The sequence below is a fragment of the Somniosus microcephalus genome, chromosome 21 (genome assembly GCF_052327205.1).
Source record: "Somniosus microcephalus isolate GS21.2 chromosome 21, FLI_Smic_1.0, whole genome shotgun sequence".
NCBI classification, from domain to species: domain Eukaryota; kingdom Metazoa; phylum Chordata; class Chondrichthyes; order Squaliformes; family Somniosidae; genus Somniosus; species Somniosus microcephalus.
The window spans coordinates 80,361,904-80,386,587 of NC_141007.1; the positions used below are offsets into that span (position 1 = coordinate 80,361,904).

General features: G+C 55.6%; 1 protein-coding gene across 3 annotated transcripts in view; it reads right to left on the minus strand.

Moving 5' to 3' along the window:
- LOC147103009 (uncharacterized) overlaps positions 1-15,334 on the minus strand; it is a 205,586-nt gene extending 190,252 nt beyond the window's left edge. For all 3 annotated transcript variants that reach the window (XM_085964036.1, XM_085964034.1, XM_085964035.1), the window contains exon 1: positions 14,599-15,334. In XM_085964036.1, coding sequence (XP_085820162.1) covers positions 14,599-15,060 — 462 coding nt within the window. In that variant the 5' untranslated portion in view covers positions 15,061-15,334. The remainder of the gene's footprint in view (positions 1-14,598) is intronic.
- Between the last annotated feature and the right edge of the window lie 9,350 nt (positions 15,335-24,684).

A 24,684-nucleotide genomic window follows, 5' to 3' on the forward strand; every position in this document is an offset into this window, starting at 1 on the left:
TCTTGGGCTGGGCGAGGGGGGTCTTGGGCTGGGCGAGGGGGGTCTTGGGCTGGGCGAGGGGGGTCTTGGGCTGGGCGAGGGGGGTCTTGGGCTGGGCGAGGGGGGTCTTGGGCTGGGCGAGGGGGGTCTTGGGCTGGGCGAGGGGGGTCTTGGGCTGGGCGAGGGGGGTCTTGGGCTGGGCGAGGGGGGTCTTGGGCTGGGCGAGGGGGGTCTTGGGCTGGGCGAGGGGGGTCTTGGGCTGGGCGAGGGGGGTCTTGGGCTGGGCGAGGGGGGTCTTGGGCTGGGCGAGGGGGGTCTTGGGCTGGGCGAGGGGGGTCTTGGGCTGGGCGAGGGGGGTCTTGGGCTGGGCGAGGGGGGTCTTGGGCTGGGCGAGGGGGGTCTTGGGCTGGGCGAGGGGGGTCTTGGGCTGGGCGAGGGGGGTCTTGGGCTGGGCGAGGGGGGTCTTGGGCTGGGCGAGGGGGGTCTTGGGCTGGGCGAGGGGGGTCTTGGGCTGGGCGAGGGGGGTCTTGGGCTGGGCGAGGGGGGTCTTGGGCTGGGCGAGGGGGGTCTTGGGCTGGGCGAGGGGGGTCTTGGGCTGGGCGAGGGGGGTCTTGGGCTGGGCGAGGGGGGTCTTGGGCTGGGCGAGGGGGGTCTTGGGCTGGGCGAGGGGGGTCTTGGGCTGGGCGAGGGGGGTCTTGGGCTGGGCGAGGGGGGTCTTGGGCTGGGCGAGGGGGGTCTTGGGCTGGCGAGGGGGGTCTTGGGCTGGGCGAGGGGGGTCTTGGGCTGGGCGAGGGGGGTCTTGGGCTGGGCGAGGGGGGTCTTGGGCTGGGCGAGGGGGGTCTTGGGCTGGGCGAGGGGGGTCTTGGGCTGGGCGAGGGGGGTCTTGGGCTGGGCGAGGGGGGTCTTGGGCTGGGCGAGGGGGGTCTTGGGCTGGGCGAGGGGGGTCTTGGGCTGGGCGAGGGGGGTCTTGGGCTGGGCGAGGGGGGTCTTGGGCTGGGCGAGGGGGGTCTTGGGCTGGGCGAGGGGGGTCTTGGCTGGGCGAGGGGGGTCTTGGGCTGGGCGAGGGGGGTCTTGGGCTGGGCGAGGGGGGTCTTGGGCTGGGCGAGGGGGGTCTTGGGCTGGGCGAGGGGGGTCTTGGGCTGGGCGAGGGGGGTCTTGGGCTGGGCGAGGGGGGTCTTGGGCTGGGCGAGGGGGGTCTTGGGCTGGGCGAGGGGGGTCTTGGGCTGGGCGAGGGGGTCTTGGGCTGGGCGAGGGGGGTCTTGGGCTGGGCGAGGGGGGTCTTGGGCTGGGCGAGGGGGGTCTTGGGCTGGGCGAGGGGGGTCTTGGGCTGGGCGAGGGGGGTCTTGGGCTGGGCGAGGGGGGTCTTGGCTGGCGAGGGGGGTCTTGGGCTGGGCGAGGGGGGTCTTGGGCTGGGCGAGGGGGGTCTTGGGCTGGGCGAGGGGGGTCTTGGGCTGGGCGAGGGGGGTCTTGGGCTGGGCGAGGGGGGTCTTGGGCTGGGCGAGGGGGGTCTTGGGCTGGGCGAGGGGGGTCTTGGCTGGGCGAGGGGGTCTTGGGCTGGGCGAGGGGGGTCTTGGGCTGGGCGAGGGGGGTCTTGGGCTGGGCGAGGGGGGTCTTGGGCTGGGCGAGGGGGGTCTTGGGCTGGGCGAGGGGGGTCTTGGGGCTGGGCGAGGGGGGTCTTGGGCTGGGCGAGGGGGGTCTTGGGCTGGGCGAGGGGGGTCTTGGGCTGGGCGAGGGGGGTCTTGGGCTGGGCGAGGGGGGGTCTTGGCTGGGCGAGGGGGGTCTTGGGCTGGGCGAGGGGGTCTTGGGCTGGGCGAGGGGGGTCTTGGGCTGGGCGAGGGGGGTCTTGGGCTGGGCGAGGGGGGTCTTGGGCTGGGCGAGGGGGGTCTTGGGCTGGGCGAGGGGGGTCTTGGGCTGGGCGAGGGGGGTCTTGGCTGGGCGAGGGGGGTCTTGGGCTGGGCGAGGGGGTCTTGGGCTGGGCGAGGGGGGTCTTGGGCTGGGCGAGGGGGGTCTTGGGCTGGGCGAGGGGGGTCTTGGGCTGGGCGAGGGGGGTCTTGGGCTGGGCGAGGGGGGTCTTGGGCTGGGCGAGGGGGGTCTTGGGCTGGGCGAGGGGGGTCTTGGCTGGGCGAGGGGGGTCTTGGGCTGGGCGAGGGGGGTCTTGGGCTGGGCGAGGGGGGTCTTGGGCTGGGCGAGGGGGGTCTTGGGCTGGGCGAGGGGGGTCTTGGGCTGGGCGAGGGGGGTCTTGGCTGGCGAGGGGGTCTTGGGCTGGGCGAGGGGGGTCTTGGGCTGGGCGAGGGGGGTCTTGGGCTGGGCGAGGGGGGTCTTGGGCTGGGCGAGGGGGGTCTTGGGCTGGGCGAGGGGGGTCTTGGGCTGGGCGAGGGGGGTCTTGGGCTGGGCGAGGGGGTCTTGGCTGGGCGAGGGGGGTCTTGGGCTGGGCGAGGGGGGTCTTGGGCTGGGCGAGGGGGTCTTGGGCTGGCGAGGGGGTCTTGGGCTGGGCGAGGGGGGTCTTGGCTGGGCGAGGGGGGGTCTTGGGCTGGGCGAGGGGGGTCTTGGGCTGGGCGAGGGGGGTCTTGGGCTGGGCGAGGGGGTCTTGGGCTGGGCGAGGGGGGTCTTGGGCTGGGCGAGGGGGGGTCTTGGGCTGGGCGAGGGGGGTCTTGGGCTGGGCGAGGGGGGTCTTGGGCTGGGCGAGGGGGGTCTTGGGCTGGGCGAGGGGGGTCTTGGGCTGGGCGAGGGGGGTCTTGGGCTGGGCGAGGGGGGTCTTGGGCTGGGCGAGGGGGTCTTGGGCTGGGCGAGGGGGGTCTTGGGCTGGGCGAGGGGGGTCTTGGGCTGGGCGAGGGGGGTCTTGGGCTGGGCGAGGGGGGTCTTGGGCTGGGCGAGGGGGGTCTTGGGCTGGGCGAGGGGGGTCTTGGGCTGGGCGAGGGGGTCTTGGGCTGGGCGAGGGGGGTCTTGGGCTGGCGAGGGGGTCTTGGCTGGGCGAGGGGGGTCTTGGGCTGGGCGAGGGGGGTCTTGGGCTGGCGAGGGGGGTCTTGGGCTGGGCGAGGGGGGTCTTGGGCTGGGCGAGGGGGTCTTGGCTGGGCGAGGGGGTCTTGGGCTGGGCGAGGGGGGGTCTTGGGCTGGGCGAGGGGGGTCTTGGGCTGGGCGAGGGGGGTCTTGGGCTGGGCGAGGGGGGTCTTGGGCTGGGCGAGGGGGGTCTTGGGCTGGGCGAGGGGGGTCTTGGCTGGCGAGGGGGTCTTGGGCTGGGCGAGGGGGTCTTGGGCTGGGCGAGGGGGGTCTTGGGCTGGGCGAGGGGGGTCTTGGGCTGGGCGAGGGGGGTCTTGGGCTGGGCGAGGGGGGTCTTGGGCTGGGCGAGGGGGGTCTTGGGCTGGGCGAGGGGGGTCTTGGGCTGGGCGAGGGGGGGTCTTGGGCTGGGCGAGGGGGGTCTTGGGCTGGGCGAGGGGGGTCTTGGCTGGGCGAGGGGGGTCTTGGGCTGGGCGAGGGGGGTCTTGGGCTGGGCGAGGGGGGTCTTGGGCTGGGCGAGGGGGGTCTTGGCTGGGCGAGGGGGTCTTGGGCTGGCGAGGGGGGTCTTGGGCTGGGCGAGGGGGGTCTTGGGCTGGGCGAGGGGGGTCTTGGGCTGGGCGAGGGGGGTCTTGGGCTGGGCGAGGGGGGTCTTGGGCTGGGCGAGGGGGGTCTTGGGCTGGGCGAGGGGGGTCTTGGGCTGGGCGAGGGGGGTCTTGGGCTGGGCGAGGGGGGTCTTGGGCTGGGCGAGGGGGTCTTGGGCTGGGCGAGGGGGGTCTTGGGCTGGGCGAGGGGGGTCTTGGGCTGGGCGAGGGGGGTCTTGGCTGGGCGAGGGGGGTCTTGGGCTGGGCGAGGGGGGTCTTGGGCTGGGCGAGGGGGGTCTTGGGCTGGGCGAGGGGGGTCTTGGGCTGGGCGAGGGGGGTCTTGGGCTGGGCGAGGGGGGGTCTTGGGCTGGGCGAGGGGGGGTCTTGGGCTGGGCGAGGGGGGTCTTGGGCTGGGCGAGGGGGGTCTTGGGCTGGGCGAGGGGGGTCTTGGCTGGGCGAGGGGGGTCTGGGCTGGGCGAGGGGGGTCTTGGGCTGGGCGAGGGGGGTCTTGGCTGGGCGAGGGGGGTCTTGGGCTGGGCGAGGGGGGTCTTGGGCTGGGCGAGGGGGGTCTTGGGCTGGGCGAGGGGGGTCTTGGGCTGGGCGAGGGGGGTCTTGGGCTGGGCGAGGGGGGTCTTGGGCTGGGCGAGGGGGGTCTTGGGCTGGGCGAGGGGGGTCTTGGGCTGGGCGAGGGGGGTCTTGGGCTGGGCGAGGGGGGTCTTGGGCTGGGCGAGGGGGGTCTTGGGCTGGGCGAGGGGGGTCTTGGGCTGGGCGAGGGGGGTCTTGGGCTGGGCGAGGGGGGTCTTGGGCTGGGCGAGGGGGGTCTTGGGCTGGGCGAGGGGGGTCTTGGGCTGGGCGAGGGGGGTCTTGGGCTGGGCGAGGGGGGTCTTGGGCTGGGCGAGGGGGGGTCTTGGCAAAACTACTTGAACAATCTACAGCACCCGGCCTCACCCTATATGAATCCAAGGTTAAATTCCTCCTCTATGCCGACGACCTGGTTCTGCTGTCACCAACTAAGGAGGGTCTACAGCAGAACCTGGACCTGCTGGAGTCGTACTGCCAGACTTGGGCCCTGACAATAAATCCCCAAAAAACCAAAGTCCTTGTGTTCCAGCAAAGATCCAAACAACATGGACCCACAATAAATTTCACAGTAGGAACAACCAAAATTGAACAAACCACTCACTACACATACTTGGGCTTAAAAATCAGTTCTACGGGAAACTTCAAACTGGCTGTGAATGAACTGAAAGAGAAAGCAAGAAGGGCTTTCTATGCCATCAAAAAATCAATCCAAATAGAAATCCCAATTAGTATTTGGCTCAAAATTTTCAAATCAGTAATTGAACCAATTGCACTCTATGGCAGTGAGGTCTGGGGACCACTAACACAACAAGATTTTGCAAAATGGGACAAACACCCAATTGAGATCCTACATGCGGAATTCTGTAAAAGTATCCTCCGGACTCAAAGGAAAACAGTAAACAACGCATGCAGGGCGGAACTAGGCCAATACCCATTAATAATCACTATCCAAAAAAGAGCCACCAAATTTTGGAATCACCTACAAATGAGCAACCCCCAATGCTATCACTACGACGCCCTGAAATGCCAAGAGCTGACCATAAAGAAGAATACCCTCAGTCAACTAGTCCTGGGACTCAATAAAGTAACTAATAACAATACTAACAATAACCAGCCCCAGGACAGTGACAGGGTAACACAGAGAATTCGACCCAACACAATCGTCGCTAAGCAAAAGGAAAAATATCTGTCATATTGGGCAGAAACAACAAAAACCCAAAGCAAACTCAATTGCTACTTGGCCCTAAACAGACAATACAACATAGCTGATTACCTGACCATGGTAAAGGATAACAAACTGAGAAGAACCTTGACAAGGTACAGACTTAGCGAACATAGTCTAGCGATCGAAAAAGGCAGACACAGGCAGACCAGGCTGCCAAGAGAAGACAGGATATGCTCTCACTGCAGTCAGGGAGTAGTTGAGACAGAGATGCACTTCCTCACAGCCTGTGGAAAATATCAGGGCATCAGAGAGAATTTCTATCAAAAATTCTCACAAATATGCCCTGAATTCAGAAATCTGACTGACAACCAAAAACTCCCATTCCTACTGGGGGAGGAGAGAAGCTGTGTAACACTGGCGGCACACTATGTTACAGCTTGCCATGAACAGAGGGACAACCAGTAAACTAAGACAAGAGTATATATAAACAAGGCGAAAATATATTTATAAACTCAGGGATATACCTGTTTATACACTATGAATGGAACCGCGTTTATGTGTTCAACCATAAATGTATTTTGATGCTTTGGCAACATAAGATGTACCTTATCATGCCAATAAAGCGATTTGTATTGTATTGTATTGTATTGTCTTGGGCTGGGCGAGGGGGGTCTTGGGCTGGGCGAGGGGGGTCTTGGGCTGGGCGAGGGGGGTCTTGGGCTGGGCGAGGGGGGTCTTGGGCTGGGCGAGGGGGGTCTTGGGCTGGGCGAGGGGGTCTTGGGCTGGGCGAGGGGGGTCTTGGGCTGGGCGAGGGGGGTCTTGGGCTGGGCGAGGGGGGTCTTGGGCTGGGCGAGGGGGGTCTTGGGCTGGGCGAGGGGGGTCTTGGGCTGGGCGAGGGGGGTCTTGGGCTGGGCGAGGGGGGTCTTGGGCTGGGCGAGGGGGGTCTTGGGCTGGGCGAGGGGGGTCTTGGGCTGGGCGAGGGGGGTCTTGGGCTGGGCGAGGGGGGTCTTGGGCTGGGCGAGGGGGGTCTTGGGCTGGGCGAGGGGGGTCTTGGGCTGGGCGAGGGGGGTCTTGGGCTGGGCGAGGGGGGTCTTGGGCTGGGCGAGGGGGGTCTTGGGCTGGGCGAGGGGGGTCTTGGGCTGGGCGAGGGGGGTCTTGGGCTGGGCGAGGGGGGTCTTGGGCTGGGCGAGGGGGGTCTTGGGCTGGGCGAGGGGGGTCTTGGGCTGGGCGAGGGGGGTCTTGGGCTGGGCGAGGGGGGTCTTGGGCTGGGCGAGGGGGGTCTTGGGCTGGGCGAGGGGGGTCTTGGGCTGGGCGAGGGGGGTCTTGGGCTGGGCGAGGGGGGTCTTGGGCTGGGCGAGGGGGGTCTTGGGCTGGGCGAGGGGGGTCTTGGGCTGGGCGAGGGGGGTCTTGGGCTGGGCGAGGGGGGTCTTGGGCTGGGCGAGGGGGGTCTTGGGCTGGGCGAGGGGGGTCTTGGGCTGGGCGAGGGGGGTCTTGGGCTGGGCGAGGGGGGTCTTGGGCTGGGCGAGGGGGGTCTTGGGCTGGGCGAGGGGGGTCTTGGGCTGGGCGAGGGGGGTCTTGGGCTGGGCGAGGGGGGTCTTGGGCTGGGCGAGGGGGGTCTTGGGCTGGGCGAGGGGGGTCTTGGGCTGGGCGAGGGGGGTCTTGGGCTGGGCGAGGGGGGTCTTGGGCTGGGCGAGGGGGGTCTTGGGCTGGGCGAGGGGGGTCTTGGGCTGGGCGAGGGGGCGTCTTGGGCTGGGCGAGGGGGGTCTTGGGCTGGGCGAGGGGGGTCTTGGGCTGGGCGAGGGGGGTCTTGGGCTGGGCGAGGGGGGTCTTGGGCTGGGCGAGGGGGGTCTTGGGCTGGGCGAGGGGGGTCTTGGGCTGGGCGAGGGGGGTCTTGGGCTGGGCGAGGGGGGTCTTGGGCTGGGCGAGGGGGGTCTTGGGCTGGGCGAGGGGGGTCTTGGGCTGGGCGAGGGGGGTCTTGGGCTGGGCGAGGGGGGTCTTGGGCTGGGCGAGGGGGGTCTTGGGCTGGGCGAGGGGGGTCTTGGGCTGGGCGAGGGGGGTCTTGGGCTGGGCGAGGGGGGTCTTGGGCTGGGCGAGGGGGGTCTTGGGCTGGGCGAGGGGGGTCTTGGGCTGGGCGAGGGGGGTCTTGGGCTGGGCGAGGGGGGTCTTGGGCTGGGCGAGGGGGGTCTTGGGCTGGGCGAGGGGGGTCTTGGGCTGGGGGGTTGTTGTCCAAGAGGATGCAGCTCTGAATCTAGTTGTGAGAAACAAAGCTTGAAATAGAATCCATCATCCAATCGATATTGCAATCCATAATCTTATTAGGATCGCATTGAAAATAGTTAAAAGGAGAAGTCCAAGATATTAGTGTTGGACTGGAAACAGCTTATTGCAATGGAATAAAATCAGAAGACGACAGTTAATTGATTAGAAAAGCGGCCGATCGTGTACTGAGATTGAGGGAACAGCAGAGGTGCCCGATATGGTGTCAGTTTTACAGAGAATGGTGAAAGTGAGACTGTCGGACGGCATGAAAGAACCCCTACTGGAGATAAATATTCAAAAGGAAATGGTTAAACAGGTTAATGGTCCTAAAAGCAGAAAGTCTCCAGGCTCAGGTGGTATCCATCCCAGAATACTCTGAGGTTGGGGAGGGATAAAACTGAGAAGAACCTTGACAAGGTACAGACTTAGCGAACATAGCCTAGCGATCGAAAAAGGCAGACACAGGCAGACCAGGCTGCCAAGAGAAGACAGGATATGCTCTCACTGCAGTCAGGGAGTAGTGGAGACAGAGATGCACTTCCTCACAGCCTGTGGAAAATATCAGGACATCAGGGAGAATTTCTACCAAAAATTCTCACAAATATGCCCTGAATTCAGAAATCTGAATGACAACCAAAAACTCCCATTCCTACTGGGAGAGGAGAGAAGCTGTGTAACACTGGCGGCACACTATGTTACAGCTTGCCATGAACACAGGGACAACCAGTAAACTAAGAAAAGAATATATATAAACAATGCGAATGTATATTTATACACTCAGGGATATACCTGTTTATACACTGTATGAATAGAACTGCATTTATGTACTCAACCATAAATGTATTTTGATGCTTTGGCAACATAAGATGTAACTTATCATGCCAATAAAGCGATTTGAATTGTGAATTGTGATAGCCGAGGCACCATCAGTTTCCAAAAATCTTTAGAAATGGGAATAGTGCCAAATGATTGGAGGATGGCCAATGTTACGTTCAATGCAGGGCAATGTAGAACATTTTGTGAAATCATATATGAAGTCGCTCAGAGTAAGGTGGTGCAGTGGCTTCGCTCCTGGACCAGCCGCCCACAGGGTAAGAATTCGTAATTCAACCAGCACAAGTTGTAAAATTGAACTAAATAAATGTGGTGATTTATGGGCTGGCACCAGAAAAAAAATTGTGAAAATTGCCGATATGACAAGAACCCAACATGCCTACAGGTAACTCCAGTCCCACACTACACGTTGATTCTTCAATATACCACCTTGAAACCAGCATTATTGACACGAAACCAGGATGGCCAATTTCTTTCTGTCTGGCAACTCGCCAAGGAGGTTCAAGGCAGCAGCTCACCACCATCTTCTCAGGGCAATTAGGGATGGGCAATAAATGCTGCCCTTGCCAGCGACGCCCACATCCCATAAACAAATATTAAAAAATACAATGATGAAATTCAAAGTAACAATTCCCGATTCTCAATTGAATGATAGGGACCAATATACAGAATCCTGTCCCATTAACACTTACAATGCACCAACTGCTTATAATTAAGAATTTCACCCAACTACTTAATCTAATTTACATGAACTAATGGAGCTAATCAACTTTGAAGCAGAGAAAAATGTTTAACCTTCATGCAGGAAGAATGCTGCTTGCAGTTTTCATTATACATTAAGCTGCCAAACCACCTCAACTGAAGCATAGCATCTAACATTGTTCCTGTTCTGTACTCGTTAGATTTTTGAAAGAAAGACAGACTTGCATTGATATAGCGTCTTTCACGACCACCGGACGTCCCAAAGCACTTTACAGCCAATGAAGTACTTTTTGAACATAAGAACATAAGAAATAGGAGCAGGAGTAGGCCATTTGGCCCCTCGAGCCTGCTCCGCCATTTCTTCTTCTTCTTAGGCAGTCCCTCGGAACCGAGGATGACTTGCTTCCACACTAAAAATGAGTTCTCAGGTGACTGATGAGTCCAATGCGGGACCTACAGTCTCTGTCACAGGTGGGACAGACGGTGGTTGAAGGGGCGGGTGGGTGGGGTGCTTGGGTTGACGTGCGCTCCTTCCGCTGTTTGCACTTGCTCCTGGCGAAGAGACTCGAGGTGTTCGGCACCTTCCTGGATGCTTCTCCTCCACTTTGTGCGGTCTTGGGTCAGGGATTCCCAGGTGTTGGTGGGGATATTGCACTTTTTCAAGGAGGCTTTGAGGGTGTCCTTGAAGCGTTTCCTCTGCCCACTTGGGGCTCTCTTGCCGTGTCGGAGCTCCGAGTAGAGCGCTTGTTTTGGGAGTCTCGTATCAGGCATGCAGACAATGTGATGGGCCACATCGTCTGCCATTTAATGAGATCACGGCTGATCTGATCTGATCTTGGGCTCAGCTCATTTCCCTGTCCGCTCCCTATAACCCTTCACTCCCTTATTGTTCAAAAATCTGTCTATCACCACCTTAAATGTATTTAATGACCCAACCTCCACAGCTCTCTGGGGCAGAGAATTCCACAGATTTACGACCCTCTGAGAGAAGAAATTCCTCCTCATCTCAGTTTTAAAAGGGTGACCCCTTATTCTGAAACTATGCCTCCTAGTTCTAGATTCGCCCACGAGGGGAAACATCCTCTCTGCAGCTACCTTGTCGAGCCCCCTCAGTATCTTATATGTTTCAATAAGATCCCCTCTCATTCTTCTAAACTCCAATGAGTATAGGCCCAACCTGCTCAACCTTTCCTCATAAGACAACCCCTTCATCTCTGGAATCAACCTCGTGAACCTTCTCTGAACTGCCTCCAATGCAATATGTCCCTCCTTAAATAAGATCAAAACTGTACACAGTACTCAGGTGTGCTCTCACCAATACCCTGCACAGTTGTAGCAGGACTTCCTTGCTTTTATACTCCAAACCTTGCAATAAAGGCCAACATTCCATTTGCCTTCCTCTGTACTGCAGCATTTTGTAATCTCTCTCTATTTAAACAGTGTAGTCACTGTTGTAATGTAGGAAATGCGGCAGCCAATTTGCGCACAGCAAGCACCAATGTAATAATGACCAGATAATCTGTTTTTGTTATGTTGATTGAGGGATAAATATTGGCCAGGACACCGGGGAGAACTCCCCTGCTCTTCTTCGAAATAGTGCCATGGGATCTTTTACACCCACCTGAGAGAGCAGACGGGGCCTCAGTTTAATGTCTCATTCGAAAGACAGCACCTCCGACAGTGCAGCACTGCCTCAGCACTGCACTGTATAGAGTGTCAGCCTATATTTTTGTGCTCAAGTCCCTGGAGTGAGACTTGAACCCACAACCTTCTGACTCAGAAGCGAGTGTGCTACCAACTGAACCACGGCTGACACTAAAAAGTAAAGACGCTGAAGTTTTAATATGGACATTCTCATAGCGGGAAGGGCTAATTTCAGGGAATTGAAAAGAGATCTGGCCCAGGTAGAATGGAATCAAAGATTATCGGATAAAACAGTAAATGAGCAATGGGAGGCCTTCCAAGAGGAGGTTTGGGTACAGGCTCGACACATTCCCACAGGGGAAAGGAAGGGCATCCAAAGCTAGAGCTCCCTGGACTAAAGACTAGAGATTAAAATAAACCAGAAAAAGGAGGCTTATGATAAATGTCAGGCTCATAATTCAGTAGAGAATCAAGCTGAATACAGAAACTACAGAGATTAGTTGAAATAAAGGAAATAAGAGGGCAAACAGAGTTTATGAGAACAGATTAGCAGGTAACATAAAAGTGAACCCAACAGCCTCTTATAAACACATAAATAGTAAAAAGGTCAACAAAGCAAGGGTGGGGCCGATTAGGGACCAAAAAGGAGATCTTCTTGTGGAGAAGGGGACATGGCTGAGGCACTAAATGAGGACTTTGCATCTGTCTTCACTACAGAAGAGGATGTCGCCAATGTCGCAGTAAAGGAGGAGGCAGTAGCGATATTGGATAGGATAAAAATACAGCCAAAGAGATACTTTTGAATTGTAGTCACTGATTTGTGAGCAAATGTGGCCGTCAATGTCTGTACAGTAAGGTCCCACAAACAGCTCCGCGATGAATGACCAATTAATATTTTGCTGTTGAAGGATAATTTTTGGCCGTGACACGGGGAGAACTCCATGCTCTGCTTTGAATAGTATCGTGGGATGTTTTGTGCCCATCTGAGCTAGCAGGCAGGGCCTCGGTTTAATGTCTCACCCAAAAGACAGCACTTGCAACAGTGCGGCACTGCCTCAGCCTAGATTAAGTCCTGGGGCTTGTGACAAATGACAGATGACTTGTTTCCCTCCTGCCTTAGAGAACAAAACACAATGGAGATGAACATTATGTTTTGTTTATAAATTTATTGCGCCGTTGCTATTTTTTGTCTGAATCTCTTGTTGATGCTGGTAAAGTAACAAAGCCCATTGTTACAAATTACTGAAGTACATCGGATCCTCCAGCATGCTCAATTCTCCACAAGAAGTGCTTTGTTGGTGCCCTGAATCGCTCCATGCCACAGGTTTTATTGAGTGTCTTGCAAGATACTGGTTCACGGAATAGATCATGTGCTGATACTGGGCAACAGCAATCTGGAAATATATCCTGTATGGTGTTATAAATGTGAAGTAACTTCATCATTCTTGTGACATAATTTAGGCCGTAGTTTCACAAACTTTTTAGCCAGATTCTAGATAATGTCATAAGCAGGCTCAGCCAACACTTCCTTAAAATGCCTCAATGATATTGGAAAAGGAAAATCTGGTTTCTTTCAATTCTTAATATGGGTAATTCCCACACTCGAAGGCAGTGTGGATCCCAGAAACAGTGCTAGTATTGTCGGCCTATCTCTGCCCCATGCTCCCTTTGTGCCCAGCTAGAGTTGCATTGGTGCATGTACCCCATAATTTCTTCAGGTCTCCCGCAAGGCCATTCAGCAGATACCAACCCCTTATATTTTTGATGACACATAGAATCATAGAGTGGTTACAGCACAGAAGGCGGTCATTCAGCCCATCGAGCCCGTGCCGGCTCTCTGCAAGAGCCCTTCAGCGAATCCCACTCCCCCACCCTTTCCCCGTAGCCCTGCAATTTTTTTTCCTTTGGGTACTTATCCAATTCCCATTTAAAAGCCACAATTGAATCCGCCTCCACCACCCTTTCAGGCAGTGAATTCCAGATCTTAACCACTCGCTGCGTAAAAAAGTTTTTCCTCATGTCGCCTTTGGTTCTTTTGCCAATCACCTTAAATCTGTGTCCTCTGGTTCTCGACCCTTCCGCCAATGGGAACAGTTTCTCTCTCTACTCTGTCCAGACCCCTCATGATTTTGAACACCTCTATCAAATCCCCTCTCAACCTTCTCTGCTCTAAGGAGAACAACCCCAGCTTCTCTAGTCTATCAACGTAACTGAAGTCCCTCATTCCTGGAATCATTCTCGTAAGAAGACTCACTTCTTATAAATTCCAAGTTTGTCTAAGGCTTGAATACAGTTCCCATGTTTGGGGAGGCTTTTCAAGCACCTCTCCAACTCCTCAGCAGAATACAAGAAAAAGCTTGTTATGGGAAAGTAATGCTCTCGTGTTTATCACCCACCCCCTGGGCTGAAACCTTGTTTATCCCTCTTCATTTTAGGGCCACTGTTCCTGTTTTTCCTAAACTCAAAATACACGTCCAACTCTTTCTTCTCTATACATCCTCATTGAGTTGAATCAGGACTTATACTGTCTCCAACTCCTCCTTCTCCAGGACTTCAAAACGACCTGTTAACCTAGCTCAGTGCTCTCACACTCACTGCGGTCATGGCTGGTGGGTTTAAGCCCCACTCTGGGATTTGTGCACATAATATAAGTTGACAATTCAGTAGAGCCTGAGAGAGTACTGCATTCAGGAGCTGCTGTCGTTTGACATTAAACCATGGCTCTGTCTGCCTGTTCTGGTGGACATTAATGATCCCATGGTGCTGTTCAAAGAAACACAGGGAGTTCTCCTGGTGCACTAGACTTTTATCATGCTTGCCTTTCATGGGCTCTTGCTGTGCACAAATGAACTGTTGCTTGTCTACATAACAACAGTGCTTACATTTCAAAATTAATTGGTTGTGAAGCACTTTGGTAGGTTCTGTGGTTGTGAAAGGTGCTATATTAATACAACAACAACTTACATTTATATAGTGCATTTAACGTAATAAAACGGCCCAAGGCACTTCACAAGAGCGATATCAATAAAAACATTTTCAGCACTGAGCCACAGATGGTGCCATCAGGAGAGATGACCAAAAGCTTGATCAGAGGCAGGTTTTAAGGAGCATCTTAAAATGCAAGTTATTTATTTCTTGTCCCTTCCTCATAGAACCTTTATACCCAGGCACAGCATCGCCTAGTCACTGTCTTTCCTCATCATCTCTCCTGCTGTCGATTTTTTCCTGCTCAATTACATTTGCATCTTACATAGAAACATAGAAGGTAGGAGCAGGAGTCGGCCATTCGGCCCCTCGAGCCTGTTCTGCCATTCAATGAGATGATGGCTAATCATCCAAACTCAGTACCCTGTCCCTGCCTTCTCCCCATATCCCTTGATCCCTTTAGCCTTAAGAAATATATCCAACTCCTTCTTGAATATATTTAATGAATTGGCCTCAACTGCCTTCTGTGGTAGAGAATTCCACAGGTTCATCACTCTCTGGGTGAAGAAATTCCTCCTCGTCTCTGTCCTAAATGGCTTACCCCTTATCCTTAGACTGCGACCCCTGGTTCTGGACTCCCGACCATCGGGAACATCCTTCCAGCATCTAGTCTGTCTAGTCCTGTTAGAATTTTATAAGTTTCAATGAGATCCCCTCTCATTCTTCTAAACTCTAGCGAATCTTTATCCGATTTGTTCAATAACAAAAAATAAATTACTTTGACAAAAATAACACAACATAAAGGGAACAGATGAACAGCCATGTGTTTTCAATCACCTGTACCACACATGGCAGTGCCAAGGGGAAGGAGCCCAGTGCTGGGGGCAATGGCACTGCCCATCAAGGACCCTTGAATCTCATGGCCGGCTTTACCTTGTCAACCCCTTCCCTGTTGGTCTCGGTGTTCTTCTTGAGTTGCAGCATGTTCCACATGTCATTGACCGACTTGCCATCGTGCTTGCTCCGCTCCAGCAGCTCCAGGCCGGTGGGCAGCCGGCTCAGGTCCTGCACCTGTTGCTCCACATCCCGCAGCTTCTGCTCCAGCTGCCGGCAGGGACCCCAGCTCTTGGCCCCGGGAGCCGGGCTGTCCGCCCGCCGCTCGCCAGGACCCGGGCTGCTGGGCTGCTGCTCGGGGCCGCGGAGCGTGTCCAGGGGGGCCGGGCTGTCCGGCACCTTGAACAGCTCCGGCCGCTCCTCGGTCTGGACATCCTGGATGCCCAGGTGGCGGAGGATGGCGTGGAGCAGCGAGTGCAGCGCCAGGAAGTTGACCACTCCGGGCTCGGGGTGGCTGATGGACAGGTTGGCCAAATCAAAGAGACTGATGGTGACCGACATGCCGCTAGTGCCGGGCTGGCTGTGGGCTCGGGCTGGCTGTGGGCTGGGGCCGCCTGGTGCCGGGCTGGCTGTGGGCTGGGGCCGCCTGGTGCCGGGCTGGCTGTGGGCTGGGGCCGCCTGGTGCCGGGCTGGCTGTGGGCTGGTGCCGGGCTGGCTGTGGGCTGGGGCCGCTAGTGCCGGGCTGGCTGTGGGCTCGGGCCGCCTGGTGCCGCTAGTGCCGGGCTGGCTGTGGGCTCGGGCCGCCGGGGGCCGGGCCCGCACACTGACCAATGCCCAGTCCCATCCCCCTGGAGACCGTAACCAGGGACCATTGTTACCACCCGCCCAGCCAATCAACAGAGCGCTCCCGCTCTCCCCCATTGGCTCACTCCCACTTCAATCACAAGCCGCCGCCCAATGGCGCCGCACTGCTGCCTGTCGCCAGGTAACACGCGACGCGGAGAAAAAGACAGCGGGGCGGAAAGGCTGGTCCCGCACCGCTCCCCTCTGGCCACAGACTCACCCAGCGCCCCTCTGGCCACAGACTCACCCAGCGCCCCTCTGGCCACAGACTCACCCAGCGCCCCTCTGGCCACAGACTCACCCAGCGCCCCTCTGGCCACAGACTCACCCCGAGCCCCTCTGGCCCGAGGGCACAGACTCACCCCGAGCCACTGTGGCCCGAGGACACAGACTCACCCCGGGCCCCTCTGGCCAGAGGGCACAGACTCACCCCGAGCCCCTCTGGCCCGAGGGCACAGATTCACCCCGAGCCCCTCTGGCCAGAGGGCACAGACTCACCCCGGGCCCCTCTGGCCAGAGGGCACAGACTCACCCCTCTGGCCCGAGGGCACAGATTCACCCCGAGCCCCTCCGGCACAGACTCACCCAGAGCCCCTCTGGCCAGAGGGCACAGACTCACCCCGAACCCCTGTGGCCAGAGGGCACAGACTCACCCCGAGCCCCTCTGGCCAGAGGACACAGACTCACCCCGAGCCCCTGTGGCCAGAGGGCACAGACTCACCCCGAGCCCCTCTGGCCAGAGGACACAGACTCACCCCTCACCACAGACTCAACCCTCAGCAAAGAAATTCCTCCTCCTCTCAGCCGATCCCTTACCCTGAGACTGTGGCCCCAGTTCCAGACTCTGCAGCCAGGGGAAAACAGCCTCTCAGCATCGACCCTGCCAATCTCCCACAGAATCATATGTTTCAATGAGATCACCTCTCATTCTTCTAAACTCCAGAGTATCGGCCATTATAGGACTGCCTTCTCATCCCAGGAATCAATCCAGTGAGCCTTCGTTGCACCGCCTCTACGGTCCTTTCTCAGAGAAGGAGGCCAAAACTGTGCACAGTACCCCAGCTGTGGTCTCACATATAGGAAGTAACATATAGGGTGGATAAAGGGGAACCAGTGGACGTAGTGTATTTAGACTTCCAAAAGGCATTTGACAAGGTTGCACACAAAAGATTATTGCTTAAGATAAACAATCACGGGATTGGGGGTAATATTCTGGCATGGATAGAGGATTGGCTATCTAACAGAAGGCAGAGAGTTGGGATAAATGGTTCATTCTCAGACTGGCAATCAGTAACTAGTGGTGTTCCGCAGGGGTCAGTGCTGGGTCCCCAACTCTTTACAATCTATATTAACGATTTGGAGGAGGGGACCAAGTGTAACATATCAAAGTTTGCAGATGATACTAAGATGGGGGGGAAAGTAGTGAGTGAGGAGGACATAAAAAACCTGCAAGGGGACATCGACAGGCTAAGTAAGTGGGCAGAGATTTGGCAGATGGAATACAATACTGGAAAGTGTGAGGTTATGCACTTTGGCAGGAAAAATCGTAGAGCAAGTTATTATCTTAATGGCAAGAAACTGGAAAGTACTGAAGTACAAAGGGATCTGGGGGTCCTGGTGCACGAAACTCAAAAGGTTAGTATGCAGGTGCAGCAAGTGATTAAGAAGGACAATGGAATGTTGGCTTTCATTGCTAGGGGGATAGAATATAAAAATAGGGAGGTATTGCTTCAGTTGTACAAGGTATTGGTGAGACCGCACCTGGAATACTGCGTACAGTTTTGGTGTCCATACTTAAGAAAGGACACACTTGCTCTCGAGTCAGTACAAAGAAGGTTCACTCGGTTAATCCCGGGGATGAGGGGATGGACATATGAGGAGAGGTTGAGTAGATTGGGACTCTACTCATTGGAGTTCAGAAGAATGAGAGGCGATCTTATTGAAACATATAAGATTGTGAAGGGGTTGGATCGGGTGGATGCGGGGAGGATGTTCCCGATGATGGGTGAAACTAGAACTAGGGGGCATAGTCTTAGAATAAGGGGCTGCTCTTTCAAAACTGAGATGAGGAGGAACTACTTCACTCAGAGGGTGGTAGGTCCATGGAATATGCTGCCCCAAAAAGCTGTAGAAGCTACATCATTACATAAATTTAAAACAGAAATAGACAGTTTCCTAGAAGTAAAGGGAATTAAGGGTTACGGGGAGCGGGCAGGAATTTGGACATGAGTCTAGGTTCGGATCGGTCATGGCCCTGTGGGTAGCGGAGCGGGCCCAGGGGCCGTGTAGCCTGATCCTGCTCCTATTTCGTGTGTCTAATTCTGTTAGATTCAGGAGATGGTTCTGTGATAGTGGATTGGCGGTTAGGATCAGATCAGCCATGATCTTATTGAATGGCGGAGCAGGCTCGAGGGGCCGATTGGCCTACTCCTGCTCCTATTTCTTATGTTCTTATGTTCACCAAACCCCTGTACAATTGCTAACATACTATTTGCCTTTCTAATTGCTTACTGTACCTGCATGCTAACTTTGATTTATGTACAAGGACCCTCTGAACCCCAACATTTACTGATATCTCACCTTCTAAAAAATATTGTTTTTCAATTCTTCCTACCAAATTTCCCCACATTATACTCCATCTGCCACCATCTTCCCCAATCATTTAACCTTGCTGTCCGCAAATTCCCACATGTTGGCCTTTATTGCAAGGGGGCTGGAGTACAAGAGTAAGAATGTCTTGTTAAAATTGTACAGGGCCTTGGTGAGACCACACCCGGAGCACTGTGCACAGTTTTGGTCTCCTTATCTGAGGAAGGGCATACTTGCCTTAGAGGCGGTGCAACGAAAGTTCGCTAGATTGATTCCTCGGATGAGAGGGTTGTCCTATAAGGAGAGGTTGAGTAGATTGGGCCTATGCTCTCTGGAGTTCAGAAGAATGAGAGGTGATCTCATTAAAACATGGTTTTGCTCTGTGCCTTAGCAGACGACATCTACTTTTATCTTGAACCACTGAATTCGTACATCAACAATGGAGACGTCTCATTCTTACCGTCTTTATTGGGTTAGAAACATAGAAGATAGGAGCAGGAATAGGCCATTCGGCCCCTCGAGCCTGTTCCACCATTTAATGAGATCATGGCTGATCATCCAAATTCAATACCCTGTCCCTGCTTTCTCCCCATATCGCTTGATCCCTTTAGCCTTAATATATCTAACTCCTTCTTGAATATATTTAATCAATTGGCCTCAACTGTCTTCTGTGGTAGAGAATTCCACAGGTTCACCACTCTCTGGGTGAAGAAATTCCTCATCTCAGTCCTAAATGGCTTACCCCTTATCCTTAGACTGTGACCCCTGGTTCTGGACTCCCCGACCATCGGGAACATCCTTCCTGCATCTAGTCTGTCTAGTCCTGTTAGAATTTTATAAGTTTCAATGAGATCCCCTCTCATTCTTCTAAACTCCAGCGAATACAAGCCCAATCGATCCAATCTCTCTTCATAAGTTATTCCTGCCATCCCAGGTGTCAGTCTGGTGAATCTTCGCTGCACTCCCTCCATGGCAAGAACATCCTTCCTCAAATAAGGCGACCAAAACTGCACACAATACTCAAGGTGTGGTCTCACCAAGGCCCTGTACAACTGCAGCAAGACATCCTTGCTCCTATACTCGAATGCTCTCGCTATGAAGGCCAACATACCATTTGCCTTCTTAACCACCTGCTGCACCTGCATGCTTACCTTCAGCGACTGGTGCACAAGGACACCCAGGTCTCGTTGCACTTCCCCTTTTCCCAATCTATTGCCGTTCAGATAATAATCTGCCTTCCTGTTTTTGCCACCAAAGTGGATAACCTCGCATTTATCCACATTATACTGCATCTGCCCAATCACCCAACCTGTCCAAATCATATTGGAGTTTCTCTAACCCTAACCCTCACAGCACACATGCCCACCCAGCTTTGTCGTCATCTGCAAACTTGGAGATATTACATCTAGTTCCCTCGTCTAGATCATTAATATATATTGTGAATAACTGGGGTCCTAGCACCGATCCCTGCGGTACCCCACTAGTCACTGCCTGCCACTTGGAAAAAGACCTGTTTATTCCAACTCTTTGCTTCCTGTCTGCCAAACAGTTCTCTATCCAAGTCAGTACCTTACCCCCAATCCCATGTGCTTTAACTTTGCACGCTAATCTCTTATGCGGGACTTTATCGAAAGCCTTCTGAAAGTCCAAGTACACCACATCCACTGGTTCTCCCTTATCTATTCTACCAGTTACATCCTCAAAAAATTCCAGTAGTCAAGCACGATTTACCTTTTGTAAATCCATGTTGACTTCGTCCGATCCTGTCACTGTTTTCCAAGTGCTCTGCTATTACAGGTAGACTACCCTTTATCCGGACTTCCGAAAACCGAAACCCTCTAAAAACCGAAGGTTTTTTCGTTCAGCGTAAGTCGTGCGTACGACTTACGCTGAACGAAAAAACCTTCGGTTTTTAGAGGGTTCCGGTTGCGGAAGTTCGGATAAAGGGTAAGTCGTGCGCACGACCCCCCGCCGACCCCCCCGCCAGCCCCAACAACCGCCAGCCGCCGACCCCGCCAGCCCCGACAACCGCCGACCCCCCCGCGGACCCCGCCGGCCCCGACAACCGCCGACTCCCCCGCGGACCCCGCCAGCCCCGACAACCGCCGACCCCGCCAGCCGCCGACCCCCCTGCGGACCCCGCCGGCCCCGACAACCGCCGACCCCGCCAGCCGCCGACCCCCCCACGGACCCCGCCAGCCCCGACAACCGCCGACCCCGCCAGCCGCCGAACCCCCGCGGACCCCGCCGGCACCGACAACCGCCGACCCCGCCAGCCCCGACAACCGCCGACCCCCCCGCGGACCCCGCCAGCCCCGACAACCGCCGACCCCCCCCCCCGCGTACCCCGCCAGCCCCGACCCCCGCCGACCCCGACTGACTTACGCTGAACGTCAGTCGTGCGCACGACCCCCCGCCGACCCCCGCCGACCCACCTTCCGAAATCCGAAATTCTCCTTTATCCGAAACTCGGCTGGTCCCGAGGTTTTCGGATAAAGGATAGTCTACCTGTACATCTTTTATAATGGACTCTAGCATTTTCCCCACTACCGATGTCAGGTTTAGTGCTCATTAGCTCAAGTCTTCTGAAGGATAACCTTTTTTGACAATGTAATTCAGAAAACCATCAACAGCTAAGAGTTGCTCAGCACTCTCTTCCTGAAGACAGTCTGCATTTGAGGACTTAATGTGCAGTGGATTGGACACTAAACTTTCACCTTTGGGATGTAGGCTGAAATCCGCTCAACTGGTGGGAAGAAAATCTCTGGTGGTTGTAAGGATGTTGCTTGTAAAGAGAGTGGGAATTATTACAAGATCAGATATGAGCAGCAAGTTGCACTTCAAGCAAAATGAACGCTGGAAGGAGAGTGCTAGAGAAAGTGTGGAAGTGACAGAGGGGACTTTGGTTCAGGGGCAGGTGAGAGCGAGATATAGCTCAGAGATGTTGCAAAGCTGCAATTAGGGGGTCTTGGTGATGGACTGGCTGTGGGGTTTGATGTTTAGCTTACAGCCGAGCAGGACACCAGGGCTTGAAATTAGATAAATTGTATAAAGATTGACATTCAAGCATGAAGCCAAGCTGGAAGTCAGCCACCTGCTCCCACAGCAAAACAGATTGGAATTGTTGTTTCAGGTCAATGACCTCTCGTCATTGAAAGATTCTGATGAAAGGTCATCGACCTGAAACGTTAACCACTGTTATTGTTGCTCACCGTTGTTGTTGTTGTTGCACACTGTTGTATCTATGCATGCCTCAGCTGGCTCCGCCCCTGGCTCCACCCACATGCCCAGGTATAAAGGTGACTGCTCTGCAGCCCCCTGCCTTCTTGGAAACCAGTCAACCACGAGAGGCATGCTCTGTTCTTTGTTAATAAAAGCCTTTTAGTTACTCTCCTAACTCTCCGTCTTTTATGAGTAATTAATAGCGCATCAATTTTATTAACAAAAACAAAATGTCGGCACCAAACGCTGAGCAGCAGGCGCTGCAGCAAATGACGGCACCAAACGCTGAGCAGCAGGCGCTGCTGCATGCCCTCAGACCAACATGCCTGGACCTAGACCCTCAAGAGGCGGGTTCGTCTACCAAGTTTTGGCGTGGATAGGGAACTGGCTGTCAGATAGAAAACAGAGAGTTGGAATAAACGGCTCATTTTCTGAATGGCAGGCAGTAACAAGTGGGGTACCACAGGGATCTGTCCTGGGCCCCCAGCTGTTCACAATTTACATTAATGACCTGGATCAGGGAGTCGGATGCAGCATTTCCAAATTTGCAGACGACACTAAACTAGGAGGTGGGGTGGGCTCAGAGGAAGAGACCAGGAAGCTCCAGAGCGATTTGGACAGACTGGGCGATTGGGCGGATAAATGGCAGATGCACTATAATGTGGACAAGTGCGAAGTTATCCACCTTGGGTGCAGGAACGGGAGGGCAAATTATTATTTAAATGGCAATAGATTGGGAGAGGGGGAAGTACAGAGAGACCTGGGTGTTCTTGTACACCAGTCACTGAAGGCGAGCATGCAGGTGCAACAGGCGGTCAAGAAGGCAAACGGTATGCTGGCCTTCATAGCAAAAGGGTTAGAATACAGGAACAGGGATACCTTGCTGCAGCTGTACAGGGCACTGGTGAGACCACACCTCGAGTACTGTGTACAGTTTTGGTCGCCTCATCTGAGGAAGGATGTTCTTGCCATGGAGGGGGTGCAGCGGCGATTCACCAGGCTGATACCAGGAATGGCGGGAATGACCTATGAGGAGAGACTATGTAGTTTAGGGATGTACACACTGGAGTTTAGAAGATTGAGAGGGGACCTCATAGAAGTGTATAAAATTCTGACAGGTCTAGACAGACTGGATGCAGAAGGAATGTTTCCCTTGGCGGGTGAGAACAGAACTAGAGGACATAATTTAAGGATAAGGGCTAAACCATTTAGGACAGAGATGAGGGGGAATTTCTTCACTCAGAGAGTGGTGAACCTGTGGAACTCATTGCCACAGAGGGCAGTGTACGCCAGCTCATTAAATATATTTAAGAGGGAATTAGATATATTTCTACGGGCAAAAGGGGTTAAGGGTTACGGAGAGAAGGCGGGGACGGGATACTGAATTAAAGGATCAGCCATGATCTCATTAAATGGCGGAGCAGGCACGAAGGGCCGAATGGCCTACTCCTGCTCCTATCTTCTATGTATCTATGTATCTATGTAAGTTCGCACAATGGCTGCGTTGCTTCGAAGCTTACCTGGAAGCCTCAGCCGTGACACTAGATGGAAACAAACTAAAAATCCTGGCCTCCAAGGTGGGCCACCAAGTCTACACGCTCATCCAGGACGCGACTACCTACGCGGCGGCTATCGATCTGCTAAAAGGACAATACACACGCCCGGTAAATACGGTTTACGCCAGACACCTCCTGAGATCCCGCAAACAGCAGTCCGGGGAATCGGTGGAGGCATTCCTACGGGCACTACAGATACTCGGCCGAGCCTGCGATTGTAAAGAGGTATTGGCCGCGACACACACGGAGGGACTTATCCGAGATGCTTTCGTTGCGGGCCTCAAGTCCGACTACTCCCGGCAGAGACTGTTGGAGAAGGGCGAAATCGACCTGAAGAAGGCAGTGTCCCTCGCGCTCTCGCTAGACGCGGCCCACCGGAATATGGACGCATTCTCCCCTAACCGCTCCGCACCGTGGACACCGCAACCTTGGGTCATGGGACCGCCACCCCCAGCACCAACTGCTGCAGCGATGTCCAAGGGCCCGAAATGTTACTTTTGTGGCCAGGCAAAACACCCCAGAGCACGCTGCCCGGTGAAAAACGCTACCTGCTCTGGCTGCGGGAAGAAAGGACACGACGTCAGCGCCTGCAAAGGTAAAACCGCTAACGCCAGCAGCGCCGCGTGTGAACCGTGGGGGCAGCCATCTTGTCCGCCATCTTGGACACCTCCAGCCGCATGGGGATCGGGATCATGGGCGCAGCCATTTTGTCCGCCATCTTGGACGCCTCCAACTCCAATCGCGGGTGACCCGGACTCAACTACCGCCTCGTCTGACGACCACAGCGACTCGCTCGACCATACGCTGGCCTCCGTGACGCTGGACCAATTTCTCCCTCACCAACTGTCCAAGTCCATGATGGACATTACGGTAAATGGCTGCGCCACTACCTGCCTTTTCGACAGCGGGAGCACGGAGAGCTTTATCCATCCCGACACGGTGCGCAGTTACTCTCTCCCGGTCCTGCCAACGCGCCATCGGATCTCTATGGCTTCCAAATCCCATTCAGCAGACGTCGGTGGCTACTGCGTAGTGACCCTTTCAGTAAGGGGCACAGAATACAAAAATTTTAAACTTCTTGTCCTGCCCCATCTCTGCGCTGCCGTTCTACTGGGGTTGGATTTTCAGTGCCACCTTAAAAGTGTCACATTAGCGTACGGCGGACCCCTCCCCCCACTCACAGTCTGCAGCCAGCAGCTTTTAAATCGCCCGCCGCGCACCATTTGCAGCCTCTCCACGCTTAAAGATCCCCCCCCCGCCTTGTTCGCTAACCTCACCTGCGACTGTAAGCCCATCGCTACCAAAAGCAGGCGGTACAGTGCCGGGGATAGGAGCTTCATTAAATCCGAAGTAGCAAGACTCCTGAAGGAAGGGATTATTGAGGGTAGCACTAGCCCATGGCGAGCACAAGTGGTGGTAGTGAAGACTGGCGAAAAACAGCGCCTAGTTATTGACTACAGCCAGACGATCAATCGCTACACCCAGTTAGATGCATACCCACTCCCCCGCATATCTGACATGGTCAATCAGATAGCACAATACCGGGTGTTCTCGACGATTGATCTGAAGTCGGCATACCACCAGCTCCCCATCAGGGCTGAGGACCGCCAGTACACAGCTTTTGAAGCTGACGGTCGTCTCTACCACTTCCTCCGAGTCCCCTTCGGCATCACCAACGGGGTTTCGGTCTTCCAAAGGGAGATGGACCGAATGGTTGACCAGAACGCGCTGCATGCCACCTTCCCCTATCTAGACAACATCACCATCTGCGGCCACGACCAGCAGGACCATGACGTTAACCTAGAGAAATTCCTCCGTACGGCCCAGCGGCTGAACCTAACATACAACAAGGACAAATGTATGTTTCGCACCATGCGCCTTGCCATTCTTGGCTGCGTAGTGGAGAACGGAGTCATCGGCCCCGACCCTGACAGAATGCGCCCCCTTATGGAGCTCCCCCTCCCCCACTGCCAAA